This window comes from Camelus bactrianus, chromosome 32, assembly GCF_048773025.1.
Source record: "Camelus bactrianus isolate YW-2024 breed Bactrian camel chromosome 32, ASM4877302v1, whole genome shotgun sequence".
NCBI lineage: Eukaryota > Metazoa > Chordata > Mammalia > Artiodactyla > Camelidae > Camelus > Camelus bactrianus.
In genome coordinates, this window is record NC_133570.1 from 20,037,491 (window position 1) to 20,058,394 (window position 20,904).

Genomic DNA, 20,904 nt, shown 5'->3' on the forward strand with positions numbered 1-20,904 from the left:
CCCCCCCCCCCCCCGCTGGGGGGCGATGGGGTCTATGCCTCGTGAGCCCCTCAGCCCGCCTGCCTGACCCACAGGTAGAGGGGAAAGGCTGTTAACACCGAAAGGTCCCCAAGCTGGGTTGGAAGCAGTGGTCCAAAAACTGGCAGGACAGGAGGAGCGCAAGGGCCCAGAGAGAAAAGGCCAATACGACTGTGCTGGAGGCAGGGCGATGTCTAGACTCAGGGAACCTGGCCCCCTACAGAGGCACCAGGCACGCTCCCTCCCGTGTTGGGGGGAGAGGTCCTGCACCGTAGGAACCTAATCTTAGAACTCATTAGATAGCATCTCGATAGGGAAACCAAGATCCGGAGAGCTCAGGTGTCTGTCTCCTCCAAGGTCACACTGTGAGCTAAGGGTAAATTTGGGACTGGAACCCATACTTCCTGTTTTTCTGATGGACACTGGCCTCGGCCGGCCCGGGTGGCACTCCTGCTCGCCTCCCGCCCAGGTGTCCTCCTCAAGAGGGCGGAGGGGGCCCGCGTCAGAGGTTGCTGCGCCCAGCGCATCTCTCCCTACTCCGCCCCTTGGGCTCCTTTAAGAGGCGGGGCTTGGCCGCCACCGCGGCCCCGGCAAAAGGCTGGGACTTTACTCCGGCGGCGGAGAAGGAGTCCGTGCTCCATCTGCTGCCGCAACCGCCGCGCCCGAGCCTGAGCCACGATGAGCGGCAGAGTCGGCGACCTGAGCCCTAAGCAGAAGGAGGCACTGGCCAAGGTGAGCCCTCACGCCGGCCCGGCCCCGCCCCGGGCGGTGGCCCTCGTCCTCCCGCGGCAGCGAGCGGGGAAGGGGCTGGCTGGGGGGCGGCGGAGGCAGCAGCACCCGGCAGCACCGGGCTGCCCGCCGCCGCCCCCTCCCTCCCTCCCTCCCTCCGCCGCCGAGGGGGCCCCGGGGAAGTTTGACCGCCCCGGCCCCAGTCCCGAGCGAGCCCTTGGCGCTGCCACCTGGGAAGAAGGGGTTGCTTGGAAGCCCACGGAGGCAGCTGAGGGCACAAAGGCGACGTTCATCACCCGGACTCGCAGCCGGTCCCTGGGGGCAGGGGCAGGGGCAGGGCCCCAGGTTTCCTCCCATTTCCGGGAGGTTTTCCTCTTGCAGGGGCGCGATGGGGAGGGCCCAGAGGGCTCCTTGGGAGACTTGGACGGCTCCTGCTCTGGCACCAGGTCTCCCTGCGACCTTGGGTAAAACCGGTCCTTCTCCGTTTGCTCCTTGAGGAGATGAATTGAGGAGACTGGGCCAGATGATGTTGAAGGGGTACCTTCAAGTGCGAAGCCTGAGATCCTGCGGGTGACTCGCTGGGTTGGGGTTAGTTTGAGCTGAGACCAGTCTTCCCCTGTCCTGCAACCCAGGCCCCTCCCTGCATGGGGACTTGGGCTGATGCTGCTCTCCAGAAGGCAAGGAGGTAAGCCTGGCTTTGCCTTGTCGCCTGGGCAGAGGAGGGGGCAATAGTTCCAGAGCCCAACCCTCTCCCTGCCACCTGGATCTCCTCTGCTGCCCTTGGGGAGAGGAGAGGTTGCTGTTCTCTGAGCTGGAGCCAACTGAGTCCAGTCTCAAGGTTTGGAGGCTCCACAGCTGGGAAGGGGTGGGGGCAGATGTCTCCTGCTATGCAGTGGGACCGAGGCACCAGCCCTGTGAAGGCTTTGCCCCAGGCTGGGCCTCCCCATCCCAGGGAGGCTGGATAGGGAGGTTTCAGATTTTACTGCTGACCTGCAGGGGAAGTCAGGCAGAGAAGGGATTAGGTGGTGATTAAACTAGAAACCGGGGGCTGGCTAGGGTCCTTGGTGAGGGGTGGCTTCATGCCAGTTTCCCTGGGGGTCTGGGAGCTGTTTGGGGGATTGGATGATTTGAGTCCCTGGCTGACCTAGGCAAGGGGCAGAGGTGGCGGGTTCCCATTGGTCCTGTCTGAGGCTGCCCCGCAGGGTCAGTGACTAGGAAAAGGTGAGTGGCTGGGAGCAGGAGGCTTGAGGAGGACACCTCGGGGTGTGCTCACCTACTGGGTAGCCAGCAGTTGGAGGTGGGAGTGGCCATCCTTGGGGTCACTGTCCACCTCTTGTTTGGCACTCCTTGCACCTTCCCCCTTCAGGGCTTCTGGCTGGAGCAGTTCCCTCCACTTGGACTGCCTCCTCCCTTTCCCTGCTGCCTTTAAAGCCCTTCAAACCCAGTCAAATGCCATTTTTTATATGAAGTCATATGAGACCACCCTCTTCCTGGCCCCAGTCAGAATCAAACTCTTCCTTCCCTCTGGTCCCCGGGCACAGTGCCCACCATTCCATTACTAAAGGGGCAGAATACCACGTGGGAAGTGCATGCTGTGGCCTGGGACAGACCCAGGTTTGCATCCCAGCTCTGCTGCTTACTAGCTGTTTGACTTTGGGCATGTTACTTAGCCTCTCTGAGCTCTGATTCCTTCACCTGTAAAATGGGGGCAGTCATACCCCTAGAGACTCTGAGTGAGGAGTGAAGAAGTGCCAAGTTCAGGGCTGGGCACACGAGGAATGCTTGGTAAGCTGACTAAAAACCTGAAGCTTTTACTGTAGCACATACCAGACTATCTGTCCACCCATCACTCCGGAGTGTGTTAGTGCACACAGCCAGGCAGGGGCAGTGTCTTACTTCCTTCCCACTTCCTCCTGCTACCCAGCACCCCGCAGCACGACAGACAGAGGGTCCTGTGCAGCCCAGGGGCTCAGCCAGTGTTGGCAGAGTTGACCCGTGTTGAGCAGGGGTCTGGCAAAGGCTCCTACGAGAGTCCCGGGCAGAGGGTGGTCAGGGTGGGACCTGCCACTCACCCCACTGCCTCTCCCTACAGTTTCGGGAGAATGTCCAGGATGTGCTGCCCACCCTGCCGAATCCAGATGACTATTTTCTTCTGCGCTGGCTCCGAGGTGAGGGAAGAGGGGCTGCGGGAGGCTTGTTCTGGGACAGGGACTTGTTCTGGGTAACAGAATGGTGCCCTCTGGAAACCCTTCCGCTGGCAGTCTCAGAACCTGGAGTATTCAACCTGTAGAACCAAAAGGGTTCTTGGCTGTTATACAATCTCAACCCTCCTGTAGGATAGACAACAATACTGAGGCTCAGAGAGGTAAAGTAACTTGCCCCAAGTCACACAGTGTTGCACTGCCGGCAGAGAAGGACTAGAGCCCTGCTCAGCTGACTCCCAGCCAGTGCCCTTTCCATCCATTCGATAAATCCACTCTGCTAATGGACGTGGGGCATGGCTTGAGGAAAAGCCGAGAAAGGCTCCAGGTTTGTGGGAAGTTGGAGGCAGAGCCAAGCCTAGAAGCAAGAGTCTTCTGCCCTGGGAGAGGCAGGGCCCCTCTGTGGCCTGTTGAGAGGGCAGGCCGCCTGCTGCCAGCAGTTTAGGCTGCTTGAAGAAGGCGCAGAGTGCATGGAGAACACGGGGAGCCGGGGGTTCGGCCCGACCTAGGTAGCGAAACTCCTCTCAAGCCACCATCTGGCTTCAGAGCCCAAAGTTCTATTCCAGCTCTGCCCTGGCCTGCCTCTGGTACCTGGGCCAGGAGTGAACATCTGTCTTAGGCTCCTCTCTGGGAGAGCAGGATGAAACAGGGTGCCCTGTCTATGGCGAGATGGGACATGACAGAGCTGTGCCCATGGTGATGAAGTATTCATGTCTGTACTGGCATCAGGGTCAAACTCAACCCCATGCCCCAACTCCTGAAATCTTTCCTCTTTTCTCTCTTCTCTCCTGGGATTCAAGTCACGTGCCACCCTCTCCTGTTCTTGTGACATACTTTTTTTTTCTTTCTAGAAACTTTATTGCCAGACATAGAAATAATAGAGAAGATTCCTCCTCTGTGTTAGATTAGCAGAGGTTAAATCATGATATAGAATCATAGTCCCAAATGCTAAAGTACAAATCGTGGCTGACTGTTTACAGACTCAGACACACACATACATATCCTCGGAGTCTTGGGACAGGTGAAGTGATGTATTTTCCTTTTCTGTCCAGGAACTGAGTAGTGCTGTCAGGGTCTTGAGCAGCTGCCAGCAGGTGCCCCAGGGCAGATGCTGCTAGGAGAGCCATGTGGGGCCCTGTGTGCCTCTGGAGGTGCCACTTGCCCTTTTCCTCCCAAAAAGCTGTGACCCCCACACACACTTCTGCCCACTCAGAGAGGGTGGAGGGGCAGCGAGGGGGCGGCTGTGGAGTCTGTCCAGAGCTGGAGGATATTTTGGCTAGAAGCGGGTGGGTGGGGAGAGTGGGAAGACTGCGCTGCATTAAAGGGCCAGCCGCAAGATGATCAGGCAAACTCCCCGGCTACTGTTGGGGGGCAAGTGTGGTTTCAGAGAGCTGCTGAACTGAATAACATTGCAGCTCTCTCTTATCTAAGAGAAGGCCAGCCCGGGGCCCTGGCAGTTGGTTTATCAGGCACCACCAACTCCCCAGTCCTGGGATAACCCCTCTCTTTGCAGGCATGTAGAAGAGTGTGGTCATCCTCATTTGCCAGATGAGAAAACTGAGGCTCAGACAGGGGAGGGCACTTACCTGAGGGCACACAGCTAATGCGAAGCAGAATCAGGCAGAAACGTAGGGCCCCTGCTTCCCTGGCCAGCATCCTCTCCAGAAAGCCCCCACTGTCCCCCAAAGCCAAGCCCTGCCTCTTGCAACAGAGGAGGTATCTATTTGTGCCTCACATTTCCCTGGGCAGGAGCTCAGGCCTGGTCATGCTCTACTGTGAATTTCAATTAGGGTTTTTGTTGCCTTGCTTTGCTTGGTTTTTTCCCTTTTTTTTTTTTTTTTTTTAAGAAACCTTTTCTTTCTAAAGAAAACATTTACAAGGCACATGCCCAATGTCTTCCTCTAACGTAGGTGTGAGTGAGCTCTGGGTTCCTCCCTTCCTCCTTCCCCAACATGGGCTCAGTCTTCTGTGGTCCCCAGGCCTGAGAGCAGTCCCACAAATCTCTGCTGCCTCCCCCTGACCGTGCTTGAGTCTTGGCACCTCAGCAGGGAGGGTCAGATGGAAGAATAAAACAAGGAGGTGCTGGAAACCCTGTGAGCGGGGCAGAGCAGGACTGAGTCTCCTTTTCCAGGACAAGAAAGCGATCAAATAAGAACCCAGGACAGCTGCTCTCAGGCCGGCTTCTCTGGCAGTGCCCTAAGTCATGCTTCGAGCTGCCCCTGACCAGGGTGGCAGGAGCCCTGGAGAAGTCTGACTCAGCAGGCCTGGGGAGGCATCAGGCTGGTGCTGCCAGGGGCAGTGGTAACTCGGAGAGGGCCCTGGAGAACCCTGGATGTTGGACTCCAGCAGATAAGGGTTAACTGGAGAGCTTCCCTGAGATAAGGGGGATCACAGTTCACCACCACACCTGTTCCCTAGGAAGATGACTCCTCACAGTTGGGGATGACCCTCCTGTGGAGGATTCCCGCTTTCAGGTCCAGCTGGGCTCCTGCATCATCATAGCATGGTGCCCTGCATCTTCCAAGTGTTTCTAGCTCATTAGATGATCCGACCAGAGATGTGCAGTATCTTGTCCAAGGTCAAACAGGGAGAAAATGGGAAGGCTGAGATGCATAACCAGATTATATTCCTCTGAAAGCTGTCCCCTGCTGCCACCATGGCACATGAAGTGTGGCTGTCAGAAGGTACTCCCCAGGACGGAAGGCTGCTCATTTCTGGAAACGTGTGTCTAGCACCCACAATGGGCGTGGCATTGGTCAAATCTCGATTCACCCTTTGGACACAGGAGAGTGGGCTGCTTTTCATGATAGCAGAGTCAGGGAATGTGCTTGGCCACTCCCGGAGAGCAGTGATTAAGGGACCGGTGACAGTCCAGAGGGCAGCCTGTCTGGCCCAGGTTCCAGAGCTGTCAGCAGATCTGGGTGTCTGATCCACAGAGGATGAACAGTTTATAGGTCTGATGGCAAAAAAAAAAAAAAAACTTTCTGGTTCTCAGAAAGTCTTTAAGGGATGAAATGCAACTGACTGTAACAAGGTGGAATCTGACAGGGGTAGATCCAGAAAACCACCTCATGGCATCTGGGAGAGAGCCCACGCAGCAGCACAGGTGGAAAGGATTTGGGGGTTTCAGTTGACTGTGTCACCCGAGTTAAGGGTCTGGCCCATTGCCAAAAAAGTTCCTGCATTTAACTGAAGGGTAGACAACACCTGTGCTCTGGACCACACACTCGAGAGGCGATGGCAAACTGGAAAACATCCAAAGGGAAGTTGTCTGCGTGGACTTGAAACCGAGCTGTGAAGGATGGCTGATGATGTCTGTGGTGGGCTGTGTAATAGCGGGGACTTAGAGTGGCAAGGTGGTCACGTGGCTGAGGAAGCCCCCCTCCTCTCTGCGTGTCTCCTGAGAGGGTCTCGGCTCAGTACGAGGGCTGAGTGCAAATGGCAACTCAGATTGTCTGGGAGCAGGTGGCGTTGAGGGACAGGGAAATCTTTGTGTTTGGGCCTGAGCCGGACAGTGTGTTGTGGTTTGTGCATAAAATTGAGCTAGCCCAGGTGAATTCTAGTTCTGGAACCTTCCAGGAACCGGAGGAGGCGGAAGGCCCTCTGTGTTCCCGGGGGTTACGTGTGAGTCCTGGAGGAGGACCTGGCAAGTTTGACTCAAGTCTCATCACCCCTCCCTCCATCCTGCTGGGATGTTCTGCCAGCTCTGCCCCAGATTATGGGGCAACTGTGTTCATCTTTGAACTGCAGGTCAAGTTCGCAGGACTGGAAGTTAGACTGTGCAGGCGGTTAACTGTGTAAAGAGAAGGCTCTGTGATGAGGGGATCCAGGGTTTGCTTTCCCTGAGAGGTGATAAGACCCCTCACCCGACTGCATCCACTTGGGTCAAACTTTTTTGACCCTGAACTTGCGGTGCTGCCTTGACCTGCCCTGAACCTGCTCTCCCTGCAAGCCCCGGGGTTGTGGTTTTCCAGAAGCCCTCAGTGAATGCCCTCACATTAGCTTCTGCATGCGGGGTGATCTGAGAGTCAGCTGGGGCCCCAGCACGGGAACAGGGACGTCTCCCCGTCCCTGGCACTCAGGCTGCTGGCCTAACCCTGACCATCTTTCCCTGTTACAGCAAGAAGCTTTGACCTGCAGAAGTCCGAGGCCATGCTTCGGAAGGTGAGATCCGAACCCACTGCTGCCTCATCCCTGCCCCCGGGAATCATCCCGCGCTTGGACTTATCCACCCCTCCCACCCTGATCACAGCCTGTGGCTTATGTGACAAAAAATCTGAGTATTACCTGACCCCTACTGCCTTATCCTCTGGGACAAAGGGCATTCCCTTCCCTGGAAACACAGAGCTTTCATAGTTCTGGGCCAGCCAAGAACTATAATCTGCTCTGCTGAGGCCTGGAGAACAGGCAGCTCCTTCTTTTCTGCTCCCGCCAGCTGCCTTCTCGTGACTTACCTGTGGTCTGGCGGTCCGTTCGTGCTGTTGCTCACTGCTCGATGCCTATTAAGGATCACCCCCACCACCCTGGCCCTGCTTGTCTAAAGCCCTGATTGTGTGTCTGTAGCATGTGGAGTTCCGAAAGCAAAAGGACATTGACAACATCGAGAGCTGGCAGCCTCCAGAGGTGAGGACCGACTATCCCACCCATCCCTACGTTAGGTCTGTTAGACCCACAGTCTGGGTCCTGGGACTGTGGGACTGGGACCCTCAGAGGAAAGGTCTGATAATGTTGAGTGAGCCCTCACAGTTCCCAGAGTGGGTATCCACAGGCACCCAGGGGAGGATGGACCCCGAGGAAGGCCCTGGACGTGGGAAAGGCGTGGCCATCCTGGGCCTGCTGACCAGGTGCCTCCTGTCTGTCTTGGCCCAGGTGGTCCAACAGTATCTGTCCGGGGGTATGTGTGGCTACGACCTGGACGGCTGCCCGATCTGGTATGACATCATTGGACCTCTGGATGCCAAGGGTCTGCTCCTCTCAGCCTCCAAACAGGACTTACTCAGGACCAAGATGCGGGACTGCGAGCTGCTTCTGCGGGAGTGTGCCCGCCAGACGGAAAAGGTGGGTGGACCTGCACAGTCGAAAAGAAGTGAAGCACAGTGGAGGCATTCAAGCAGGAGCGGGGATGTCACACAGGGATCTAAGCCCCAGGCCAATGAAATTTCAGTTTTAGGGACTGACGTATGTGGCCAAATTTTAATTTTCTCAAGTGAGGACTTAGAAAAAACTTACCAGCTATTATTGCCATAATTAACCCCCCAAACTACAGGGATGGCATAAACTCAGAATAAAGGGCAGTCCTTTAAATTGAATAAAATTTAGCTTCATAAGAAACATACTACATTATTGTTATTTCCTTATGTATCTGGGCACCAGTGGAATCTCTGCCCCTGACCACCCTCTCCTTGGACAAGTACTTGGGTGCTGGACTGGTGTCGATGAGCTCGCAGTCTGTGCCCCTCTAACCCTGTATTCAAACAAAGATGAGGACACTGATTCTCTTACTGAAAACAGACTGAAGAGCAAGCCGGAGCCACCACGGTCCTGTCTCCTTCCCTCCTCTTCAGCAGTTGTAAAGATCCAGTGAAACGATGTGATACGCTTGGGGACGTTTCAACAGTCGTCCACGTTGACTGTGCGCGGAGGCCCCACAGGGCTCGGGATGCAGAGAAGCATTAGACAGGGGTGCACCCTAAGGGCTCAGGTTGGACAGAGAGCATCTGTGCCTACGAGGTGAGGGCCCCACGAGGCCCCACGGCCCGAGCCCTGCAGGGGTGCAGAGGAAGAGGGAGGCCGCCAGGTCAAACTGCAGAACAGAAGGAACCTCAGATGTAATCTCGGTCCACCCAGTTGTTTACTGGATGAGAACACGGAGATCTAGACAGGACGCGTGATTTGTCTAGGCCACAATTCCGGCCTTGGGTAATTATCTTGATTTGGAAAATCCTAGAGCCGGGCCTGCACAGATCTAGTTGCAACAGGGGTGCGAGGTATAATCAGCATTTTCCCTGAACCGTGGTGGGCTTCTGCAGTGGTCGGGGGGAGCAGCCTGGTGTGACTTTCTGCTCCTCTGTCCCCTGCAGACAGGGAAGAAGATAGAGACCATCACCCTGATTTACGACTGTGAGGGGCTTGGCCTCAAGCATCTCTGGAAGCCAGCTGTGGAGGCCTATGGAGAGGTGAGGGCCAGCATGGGCATGGGATAGGAGGGAAGAGATGGGGTGGGCCCCTCTGTCGGGAGGCCCAGGCGGTGGGGGAAGTCAGAGGAAGCCGAGAGATCTGAGCCCGCTGGACTTAGTGATTTTGTTTCCACAGTTCCTCTGCATGTTTGAGGAAAATTATCCCGAAACACTGAAGCGTCTTTTTATTGTTAAAGGTAAGTTGGGAACAACCTGTGATGAAGCCAAATGGGAAAGAGGGGCCAAAAGTACTACTGGGACAGTCAGGAGAGTGAAATAGAGTGAGCCACAGGCAGAGCGGCGGGTGTGAGGACACGTTCCGAAGACCAACCCATGACGTACGCAGACCGATTTATATTCACAAAGTTTCATTATTTGTTACCTCCTTCAAGACACCCAACTTGGTGAGGTAGGAGGACCATCCCCACTGTGTAGATGGGAAAGGGAGCGTGTGGCCTGACACGGGGGGCTGTGGAGGACGCTGTTGGGGACAGAGGGCATTGGGCCCGGCCTCACGTTGCCTGGTCTCTGTTCCAGCCCCCAAGCTGTTTCCTGTGGCCTATAACCTCATCAAACCCTTCCTGAGTGAGGACACTCGTAAGAAGATCATGGTCCTGGGGGGTGAGTAGCCCAGACTCCTGGGGCCCAGCTGGGGATGGCCATAGAGATGCGGCCACAGCGGCCTGGGTGGAGGCTCCCTTTGCTGGTTTGGTAGCGGTGGGACCCAGGAGCAGGCTGGGGCTGAGCAGGAGACTTCCTGCCTGTTTTCCTAAGAACTCTTTCTCTCAGACCCTCTGGAAGAAATTCAAAGATGAATGAAACACCAGTCCTTGCCCTCCAGAAGCTTGCAGTGAAATGGGAGAGAGACCTTTAGAGAAAAAGCTAGGACTCAAACTAGAAAAGGCACGGACGAGGCACAGAGCAGGTGCCGTGGAGGTCACAGGAGCAGGGGTCACTTTCAGATGGGGGCAAGGACGCGTGGCTTCACTTGATGGGCACCTGCTGTCTGCCAGGCCCTGGACCAGGTGCCGAGGCAGCAATGGTTAAGACGGGGCCCCTTGCAGAGCTCGTGGCCTCTCGGGGAGGGAGACACAAACAGATGTGTATCAGCGTGAGATGTCCAGTGTCAAAGAGAGGACTCGGAAAGCGCGTGGGAACATTGAGCCAGGGAACTCACCCGGCCTGACCTGGGGAGGGGGCGAGGCCTCCCGGTGCTGAGAGATCTGGAATGAGCAGGGCAGCAAGAGAAGCCAGGCAAGAAGCTACTGGGCAGAAGGAAGAGCCTCGAGCAAAGACCTTACACCCTGCGGCATGGGCAGCTGGCATGCATGGCAGGGCGAGGAAAGAGATGGCATGGAGAAGGAGCCGGGCGCCAGGAGCCAGGTTGCAGAGAGTCCAGGGCACCGTGCTGGGACGCTGGGATGTGACTCTGCAGGCCCCTGGGAACCAGAGAAGAGCTCTGAGCCGGGGAGTACTGGTGAGACTGTGAAGGACAGGTACCAGTTTGCACACCTTGGCCACAGTCCACACACCAGGTGTTGCCAGCCTGAGCCAGGGCGGGGGCGGTAGGGATGGGAGAGATGGATTTCAGACTTCTGTAGGAAGTGGAGGAGCAGAGCTAAGTTGACTGGATGTGGGAAGGGAGGAAGAGAAATCTTGAATGGCTCCCTGTATCTGGCATGGGTGACTATTGCCGTCACACTGATGCAGTTAGTTCGACTGGGGAACGAAGGATAAGCCTGAAGTTGGGTTTGAGGAGTCCGTGGGATGTGCAGATACTGTGAGCTGGGGAGATCTGGGCCTGAAGCTTAGGAGCGAACTCCAGTCTGGAGATTTGGGAGTTACCAGAGAGAGGCAGCAACTAAACCCTTGGGAGAAGATAAGACCCACAGGACAGAGGCTGGACCTGGGGGCTATCCAGGCTCGAGGGCAGTCAGAGAAAAAGGAACCCCCCAGGGAGAAGGGGAAGTGACTGGCGAGGTTGGCGGGGAAGCAGGTGGACAGGGATTGGCTAGTCAGGGAAGCCAGGAGAACATCAGGGGACAAGGGAGAGCCAATGAAGACGACACACGGGACTCAAGCCAGCCAGGGACAGACAGCATTCGAGGTTTGCTGGAGCACGACATGGAGCGGTGGGAGAAAAGCCTAGAAAGGCAGATTGCGACCAGCTCCGGGACGGCTTAGCGCCACCCGTGGAGTTGAACTCGGAGGCAGGAAATTCTGGTTTCTGAGTGTTCACCTTTAGGCACTGCATTGAAAGTAGCGGTTTTCCAGATATGTGCTGAGCCCTGCGGGTGGCGCAAGGCAGTCTGGAGAGCCCGGGGTTCTGGGCACCTCTCGTGGCTCTGGAGCAAGTTCTGCCCCTTGTTGCCTCAGTCCTCTCTCTGTAAGATGGGAGGGGTCCTCCTGGCCTTGTTCCAACCCTCCAGCTGAGCTGGGGGATGACACACAAAATCTAAGCAAAAGGCTCTGATGAGTTTTGGCTTTTCTGCGGCTGCCACCCACCACGAGCATGAGCGTGTTCGGTTTCCTGGCAGCCAAGCTGCGGAGGAGGTTCAGTCTGTTCCCCCACCCACACCTGAAACCCTTTCAACCAAACCCGCCTCAGGCTGGGAAGGTACAGGATCTTCAACAGAGGAAGGAAGAAATTCACCCTGGGCTGGTCACTGGAGCTTAGCACAGATGCAAGCCCCCTGAGACAAGAGGCACGATGTCCCTGCAGTTGCCTGGTCGCAGGTCCCCAGAAATCTGAGGGCTGGGAGACCCTGGACCGTCCCTGTGGGTTTCCAGGCAGCACCTGCCACAGAGGAGGCGCATGGTACTCCGGGACTTGGAGCTGCTGCCCATATCTGGTCTCTGTAGTCAGCATGGAGAGGTTTCCAGTATCGAAATACTGTCCGTGGCTGATACTTGTTTAGGAATCTGGAATGGCAGAGAAGTGGATGTCAGCATTGGTTGCCCTTGAGTCAAACCCTCCTAGCCAGGAAAGGGCTTGGTTATTTAAAAACGAGCCAAATCACTGGTGGCCAAACAAAAGCAGAAGTGAAATTGTGGCTGGGGTAAAGCCAAGGGACCCTGTTTAAGGGGCCACTCTACAGTGATGAGTTCATTAAATCATGACTGGGCACAGTGGGTGACAGTGGGGGATGAGACACATGGTCGTGCCGTCACATTCAGTCTAACTCAGGCAGATCATGTTGGTTCAGGTCCTCTTGCTTGCCGCATGCATGTGCTGTTCCCTCTGCGTGGAATGTCCTTCCCTCTCTTTGTCCCCTCTGCTTGCACTTCAGGTGTTTGTATCACCTTCCTGGGAGTGAGAATACACTCTCATACAGGTAGGGCACTTTACAGTTTACAACACCCTCTTTACATACTTAGTTGACTTCACTCCCACCGTAACCTTGCAGGGCAGGAGGCACTAGTCTCAGAATGAAGTGATTTGCCTCAGCTTGATCAGCTGGCCAGAGGCCGTGGGGACAGGCCCCCAGGTCTCCGGCTTCCTGGTCCAGAGCAGGGCAGCCCTGGGTGGCGGCTCCTCTCCAGCCCCCTTGCAGAGTTTGTGTACACCATGTGCTCCCAATGGCTGTGTTGTGTGTGCAGGGGTGGATGGGGTTTTTTCCTGCCTGTTTTGTGCAGCCCTCCAGGGCGGTGATGAAATTCTGCCTGTGGTGATTCTTTCTTCTCCCTCCTTCCCTCTCCTGCCAGCGAACTGGAAGGAGGTTTTACTGAAATATGTCAGCCCTGACCAGCTCCCCGTGGAGTATGGGGGCACCATGACTGACCCTGATGGAAACCCCAAGTGTAAATCCAAGGTATGGGCTGCCAGGGGCTGGAGGTGACCAGGGACGCCTGGCTCAAGTGCACATCCGGCTCACTCCATGCTCTGCTTCCAGATCAACTACGGGGGCGACATCCCCAAGAAGTATTACGTGCGAGACCAGGTGAAGCAGCAGTATGAGCACAGTGTGCAGATTTCCCGGGGCTCCTCCCACCAAGTGGAGTATGAGATCCTCTTCCCCGGCTGCGTCCTCAGGTAGGGTTCTGGACCCTTCCAGAGGACCTGATCCTTCTAGCCATAGGTGCTGGTGGATGGGCTGGGGTAGGGGAAGCCCTCTTGGCAGGACCCCAGAGAGGGCACACGCAGACAGAATCAGGTCTAAATGGGTGGGTGTGCCCTGCAGGTGGCAGTTCATGTCGGATGGTTCAGACATCGGTTTCGGGATTTTCCTGAAGACCAAGATGGGGGAGCGGCAGCGGGCAGGGGAGATGACGGAGGTGCTGGCCAACCAGAGGTACAATGCCCACCTGGTCCCTGAGGATGGGACCCTCACCTGCAGCGATCCTGGCATCTGTAAGTACCTCTGTCTTGGCTTGAAGCCCCTGCCCTAGCGGTCTGCCTGAGAGGTCCCTCTTTGTCCACGGATTTAGGCTCTCAGACTCTTAGAACTAGAAGTGGCTGGAGCTCCATCAGCCCCACCCTCTCCTTACATAGATGAGGACACCTCAGCCCGGACAGGTGAGATGACCAGCTCAAGGTGGCCGAGCTGGTCAAGAGCAGGGCAGGATGCTGAGCGATACTCCCCCGGCATAGGTGAGTCACAGGGCTGGGTGGTCACAGGGGTTCAGAATGTCTGCTCTCTGGTCCAGCTCCGGCTGGCTCTGTGACTGTCATCAGACATTTCTTGAGGATGCCCCTTCCCCAGATGGCAGAGAGGCAGAACTGGCTGGGCAGGCACCGGGATCACAGGCGGGCAGAGTGCTAACAAGCCCAGCCTTGACTCTGCTGAGCTTCACTCATCTCCAGGTTGATCCAAAAAAGGGGCACAGAACAGGAACAGGAAGTTTACCCGTGAGGAATAACGAATGGCAAGTCGGCATTCGGAAAGCTGTTTAACCTTGCTCTGCTTTGCAGTATCGATTAAAAGTCCCTTTGACTCAGCAATTCTATCTCTGGAAATTTATCCTACAGAAATATTTATAAAAAGACTCAAAGATACAGGTACAAGGATGTTCCCAGCAGCTTGGGAAGCTGGCAATAAGCTAAATGGCCTTAAGAAGGTCTTGTTAAATAAATCATGGCCCATCCATACAATGGAATACAATATACAATATACCCATTAAAGAGAATAAACTGACATGTTATAAAAAAAATAAAGCATGAGACATAGCTTATATAGTATACTTTGGTTATAAGAAAGGGAAAAGAATTCTGGGGACTCTATGCTGACACTAATGGTGGTTCTCTCTAGGGTATTAGGCTTATAGAGGGCTTTTGTTTTTTTCTACTGGCTCTGCAAATACAGTTAATTTTACAAAGATTATGTACTACATTATAAGCAGAAAAACCATATACGCACACACGAAACCCTCATCAAATCTCTGGTTTCCTTTCTGTCCAAGCCAAGGGGCCAGGCATGGAAGATCACTGATCTGAGATGGACTTGACCACTGACTAGTCCTTAGGCAAGTGACTTAGCCTCCCTGAGCTTCAGTTTCCTGATTGCTACAATGGGGATCAAATTCTCTACCTCACAGGGACACCTGATGGTGAAACGTGATAAGGTCTGTGCAGCACTTAGCGTAATGCCTGCCAGACAGCACTCAGCACGCTGTGGCCAGCATGGTCATTGTTAGGGCAAGACCTGGAGGAGAAGGGCTAGAGATGCGAGAAGCCCCATGCCGCATTTCTACGGCAGCACCACCAGGAGGTCTGAACCAGCCCCACAAATGTCTCAGCCTCTGTACTTGTCCACACCATCACCCCAGCCTCAGATCCTGCGATCTCCCCCACATCACAGGCAACCTTCAGTCTCTACCGCCCCCTCCTCACAGATGCTTTGTGGTCTGGCTCCCCAGGGAGGAGAAGTATTCTCGCTAGCGAGCTGCCAGGTCCTGAGGGAGAAGGCGTGTACTGTGGCTTCATCGAGAGCAAAGCTTAGCACCAGCCCAGACACTGTCATCCACAGAAGCTCCACTTTCTCTGTGTTAATGGGCGGGGAAGCTGAGTTATAGAGAAGGGATGTTATTGCTCCCCCAATGGAGCATCCACGGACACCGAGAGACAAGACACGAGAGAATCCTAGGGTCCTGGTGCAGGAGCTCCTGGCCATAGCCTACATTAGAGTTGATCACGTCCACCCCTGATGGGACAGAGGACAGAGCGGGGTCCCAGACCAGGGAAGTAATTTACCCAAGATCAGTAGCCAAGTCCAATCCATTTTCCAGCACTGCCTGCTACCTCTCTGTAGTACCATGTAGGACCGTGAACCTTTTAGCATAATCAGACTTACGTTTGCAAATACCAAATTTTAGTTCCTCTTGGATACATTCCCAAATGGAATGTGTAACTGCCTGTGGGGCCTCACCTGGGAGCTGCTTATTGTCCATTCTTGGGAAGAGCATAGGCAGACCCCAGCATCCATGTCCCCTCCCCAGGTGTAAAGACAGAGGTGGGATCGGCAGTCCTCTGGGCCATGACTCAGGTTAGACCTGAGCCCAGTAAGCACCCAGAGTTAGGTTACAAGCTCACTTGTGGGGGGTGGGGGCGGTGATGCCCTTGAATGAGGCGCCCCCCTGTAAAGTGGAACATAATCACCCAGTGGAGACATTAAAACTCTGCACCAGTCTCCAGTGGCAAGATTGCCTTAACCCTCCAGGGCCGCTCTGGTCCTGGCCCAACCACACCCAGTTACTGAGGAGGAGAACCAAAGTTTGAAGTGATTTCACTTTTTCTTCTCCCAACTAATATTTCCTGAGATCCTAAGTGTAGAATACCCTGCTAGGAAAGAAAAAGATTCAGAAAAAGAGATCTGGACTTTGTCTGCCAAGAATTTGTCTGCCAAGAGCACACAGTGTGGTCTAGCGGAGCTGAAGCGCTGTGTGAAGGTTGAACAGCCCAGCTGGGCCTTGGGAGACCTGGTTTCTGAGTCCAGCTTTGCCAGTAACTCTACGAGTGAACAAGTATCTCCACATAATTAGATTTTGCTCTCTTTTTCCTTAAAACGAGGGGAGTGAGCTAGAGCAGGAGATGTTAATCTGGGGTTTGTGACTCTCCAGAGCAGTGATAACTAAATCTTAAAGACCAAACACCTCCCTTTTATAGTAAATAGTGTCTCATGTCTCTACTATTCTGAAATGAAATTCACAGGTATTAAAACCCACCTACATACATAACTAAGAAGTCAGTATACTCTCCTACTTGGAATATAAATGAGAAATAAAAGGAAGCTAATTTAGAATATATATATGTATTTTCTCAAGACATAAATGAGAAGGCAGAGTTACACCAGCACCTGTCTCTTCAGAATGGTAGCTTTGCCCCCGGGAACCACTGCCCCAGAAGGTCTAAGGTGGGCTCCATGGGATCTGAAATTGTATGCTTTCATCAGATTCTCAAGAGGATCAGTTCCCCAACAAAAGTGAAGGAGCCCTGGAGGATCTCTGGGGGCTCCCCGAGTCTCTGAGTACATGATTAGTGTCAGAACAAACCCCCACAGTTTACGAACGCCACTTCCCTCGGGCATGGGCCTCAGAACAGCCCCTTCCTTGTTTCTGAGGACAGACTGTCCCGCTAGGCAGAGCCATCGCAGTCCTGCTGCTTGGCCCAAGGAGCTCAGACTTCTCCTCTAGCAGGACTGACTGGTTGCTAACGCTCCGTCATCCAGGGCAGACAGGAAGCTTCCCTCTTTCCAGAGGCACCATTGGCCCTGAAAGACCTTGGCACAGAGAGAAAATCAATGACTATTCCTCACTTTACACCATGAAGACAGGGTGGGTGGTGTGTCTACTCTCAGTCTAAACTATGCATTTTATCCAGGGGCAGAAAAGGAGAAGGATTACGTCTTAGGATTAAATACACAGTGTTTTTGGCTTTTGGTCTTGGGCTGGGAAAAGTGAGAAAAGACCAGGATAGGGAAGGGGCAGGCCTACTGTTTTCATTTTCACACTCTGTTCTCTTGAAGGGGGGTCTGACTGACATGGAACAACTTCTCAAAAACACAAGGGTTAGGTTGAAAGCAGTCTGTTCCTTGGCCAAGGCTTGGAAGCCTTCTCTACCAACTGCATGCCCATTTTCTCTCCCCAGAGGAAACCACTAACAGGTCTTGTCTGTTACCCTACCAAATATTTGCCGTCCCTTTAGAAGCATTACATGTTTCCATAAAATACAGGACATGTACACACACATTTACATTCATAGGAATTATATCTGTCATTCAGTGTATATTTGAAGGAATTCTGAAATTGTAAAACTTGTCAGTGTAGGTAGAAAAGGCCAATTTTTTTTTTACATATATTAAAAAAATTAGAAACTATTTACAAATTGTTCTGCAACTTGCTTTTTTGGCCTAAGGCTGTATTGTTGTCAGTTGCCCTGGCACTTCTTATAAAGCTAACCTCTTTCTTTTGATACAGAATACTATTTCATCATATGGATTGCAATGAAAACTTTTAAAGCAACTCTCCTTTGAACATTGGAGTTTTCCTGCATCTGTTATTATTATTGCATTGAGCATCTTTGTCCATTTCTCCTTCTGTGGGATAAATTCCTGATTCAGAATGTTTGCCTATTTTACCTTTTGTCAGAAACTGAACAGAGCTGGGCTTTCCAGGGCCCAAGTCAGGCAGCAGTGCAGACCAGAGGGAAATCCCAGTTCCATCCTTCCTCACTGTGTGACACAGTGACTTCCTTTTTATATAAAATAGGACCAATGCTGAACTCAAGAGTTCTTGTGAGTGACATATATAGATTGCCAGCCCAGTGCTGAAACACATAAATAGCCATTATTACCATTACTATTATTATTACGACAATTATTGCTGTTACTCATTCAACACTCAGCCGCCTTCAAGACTGGGTTCAAGCTCTGACTCCTTTAAAAAGCTCTTCACATGATTTCTGTCTATAGGGCCTCCTCCTTCTGAGCTGTTACAGCTATGACTTTCTCCGTCTCTCATCTGGCACTTGGCATGTTCTTATATTTTTTTCTCTCCATGAACATCTTATAACCCAGCTAGACGAGGTGTCAGAAGGTGAAGGACCTTTGCTTATGCCACCTTCATCCTCATTACCTACTACACTGCCTTGCGCAGTCAACAGAAATCGCTGTCTCTAAGTTCTTTGTCAGAACTGCCTGAATATCTGGGTTTTTTTGCCTCCTCTCAGATGTCCTGCGGTTTGACAACACCTACAGCTTCATTCATGCAAAGAAGGTCAGTTTCACTGTGGAGGTCCTGCTTCCAGACAAAGCCTCAGAAGAGAAGATGAAACAGCTGGGGGCAGTCACCCCAAAGTAATGCCTTCTCCCACAGCAGGCCTGGCTCCCTCGGTGTCTCCCTGTCAGTTTCTACCCCTTGTAGCAGTCATCTTCCCAGCACTCTGACGCCCAGAGAAACTGGGCTAGAAGAAAGACCTCGGGGCTGGATCTGGGGAGCCTTCATTTCAGAATTAGGAAGAGGGAGAGTAGCTGGAGTGGGTCTCCTTACCTCTCAAATTACTAAGGATTCCTGAGGGGCTGGGCATCATGGCAGAGTCTATCTTGTAAGCTGTGCCAACTTCACCTATCCAGTGACAGTTGAGACAGGAAAGGGGGTACCATGGGGTGGCAGCAGGAAAGAAATTAGGAAAAGGGGAGAGACTGAGACCTAACACCTCAGGAAAACCAGCTGCAGGGGAGGAACTTGCTCCCTAGTAAACGTGTAAGTCTGGATCATAATGAGGAGTAGAAAGATGGCCAGTTGCTAATGATGGTGGGGGTCAGAGGCTCTTCTGGACTTTCTACTACCAGGGCTGGGGTTTTTTGGCTTTACCCAGGTCTCGGGAGGTGGCCCAAGTTGGCATAGATCTTCCCTTTCAGAGGCAGACAGGCAGACCTCTCCCTCACCTTGAGGAATTCAGCAACTCCTGGGTCTCTCTGGCTGCCTCTTTAATTACTAGTGATTGTCCGTGACTCAGAGCTTCCTGGGGCAGTGAACTTTGGTACCCAGCCACTGTCCTCCAATGCAAACAAAGCACGAGGAAGTTACCTCCTGGGATCCCAGGTCTGTGAAGGGCCAAGGAGGCTGGGGGTGGGTCTGAGTTCTGAGGCTTCCACTCCTGTTTTCAGTACTGCCTGCCTCTCACCAAGTAACTCTCCACTTCAGCACCCTACACAAAAATGACAAGGGGGATCAAGACAGTAGATCTCAGTGAGGGCGTTTCCCAGGCTGAGTCTCCCACGGTGCCAACAGCCCGCTTCCTGACTGACCTGAGCAAGGCCTTAGCAGTCCCGTCTCTGGGAGGCGTATGATGGGTGCAGTGGGTTCCTGGTGTCTGCTGGGGAGGCTGCCCGGCAGGAAGCCAAAGACCAGGCAAGCAACGGGCAGAACCAGGGGCTGGGAGCAGCCACAAAGAGCGTCGCAGGCCCCCAGCCCTTCCGTCCACGGTGACAAGCAGGGATGGCCATGGGGAGGCGCTCAGCGACCAGGGGCTGGAGGGCACGGACCCTGTGCGCAATCAGCTCTTAACCCAATTTCACATCCTGCAAACGAACACCAGGCCCTGGCGCAGCCTGGGGAGATGAGCTGGCGAAGCTGAAGGAGCGGGGGCAGGGGCAAGGCTGGCGTTGACAGGAGGGCACGAGGCCGCACGGGCTCTCCCAGACTCCTCAGGAGGACATCCTAACTTCGGTTTACAATGGTCTGTTAGGAAAATTAACCAGTGAATAAAGCAACGATCAGCGCGCAGGGAGTGGAAGTCAATGCTTTCCGCCTTGCTCGTGCTTGTCCTCCACTCGGCCAAACTTTCGCCTCAGGAGCCCAGCGCCTACCCGCCAATAAGCGGGGCGCATGAGCAGAAACCACCTGCTACTCGCGTGCGCTTTCTCACGGCGCCAGCATGCTTCCTGATTGGCGTAACTTGTCGACTGTCTTCCGCCATCTTTGCTAAGGGCAAAGCGTGTTCCTGTCAGCCTTCACGGTTAGGGCGGAAGCCCCGCCCCACTCGGGCTTCTCAAAGCGCGCTAATAAACGCGGGTCTAGCGAGCGCGCGCAGCGCCTGCGGTGGGCCTGGAGTTAGAGGGTGGCAGAGAAGCAGCGATCACGTGGCGTTAGGGACCGTCTCCTAATTACGCGCAGGCACTGCCAATGTTTCCGGGGCTAGGGATCGCCTAGGCCCCCTAGCCCAACTTCCTGGAAGATTACCGATGAATTGGCTGTACTACAGGCTCTTACAAAGATAGAGATTCCCAGGGCTGCAAACAAGGGCCCTCAGTAGGGAGCCTATGATCTTTATTTGATGATAATAAATTTCTTTAGTGAGCGCGTACTGGGTACCACGCAACAGCCCTGTGCTTACCGCCTTGGGTAATTGCAAAGATTCAAAGAAATATCATGCAGAGCAGTTAGCATACAAGTATACGCTAAGTAAATATTAGATACTCTAATTTTTTCACAGACGTGGCCGACAGTTAATAAGCGACACAACTGGGATTTGGACCTAGGACTGCCTGTCATTAAAGGCCGTGCCTTTGCTCGCTAATACCCCCAAAGGATTCACAGAGCTATAGTGGGTAAACTGAGGTCCAGTAGAGGAAGAGTTTCCTCTTTAGTAATCAACCCCAAGTCTCTTCATTCTGTTCTGCTCATTTTCCTCAAGTTTTGTACCCCAGCCTCATTCATTTATTCATTCACTCAAAGTTCTTTTTTCAAGAGGCTCGGTCCAGTTAAACCCCCGTGCTAGACAGATGAGCAATGGCACCTGCCGGGAAGGGGCATCCAAGCATTCACCTCACCAGGATGCTCAC

General features: G+C 53.8%; 1 protein-coding gene across 2 annotated transcripts; it reads left to right on the plus strand.

The window, feature by feature from the left end:
* Positions 1 to 588: 588 nt before the first annotated feature.
* On the plus strand, positions 589 to 18,469 carry LOC105066078 (SEC14-like protein 2). 2 transcript variants are annotated; one of them, XM_074355991.1, is made up of 12 exons: positions 589 to 750; positions 2,840 to 2,915; positions 7,069 to 7,112; positions 7,512 to 7,571; positions 7,818 to 8,006; positions 9,029 to 9,124; positions 9,261 to 9,321; positions 9,662 to 9,745; positions 12,830 to 12,936; positions 13,018 to 13,157; positions 13,306 to 13,475; positions 18,288 to 18,469. In XM_074355991.1, exons 1-12 carry the CDS (start codon positions 697 to 699, stop codon positions 18,416 to 18,418), a joined length of 1,212 nt encoding a protein of 403 aa, XP_074212092.1. In that variant the 5' UTR covers positions 589 to 696; the 3' UTR covers positions 18,419 to 18,469. The 2 variants fall into 2 exon arrangements, with proteins under 2 accessions (XP_074212092.1, XP_074212093.1); XM_074355992.1 differs by lacking the exon at positions 2,840 to 2,915 and having other exon boundaries at positions 645 to 750.
* Positions 18,470 to 20,904: the final 2,435 nt, after the last annotated feature.

Bases quoted from the DNA above. Each gene is read 5' to 3' on its own strand.
- LOC105066078 (XM_074355991.1), top strand. From the start codon at position 697: ATGAGCGGCAGAGTCGGCGACCTGAGCCCTAAGCAGAAGGAGGCACTG. The intron at 9,125-9,260 runs GTGAGGGCCAGC...TTGTTTCCACAG, and splicing joins CTGTGGAGGCCTATGGAGAG to TTCCTCTGCATGTTTGAGGA. The intron at 12,937-13,017 runs GTATGGGCTGCC...CTCTGCTTCCAG, and splicing joins ACCCCAAGTGTAAATCCAAG to ATCAACTACGGGGGCGACAT.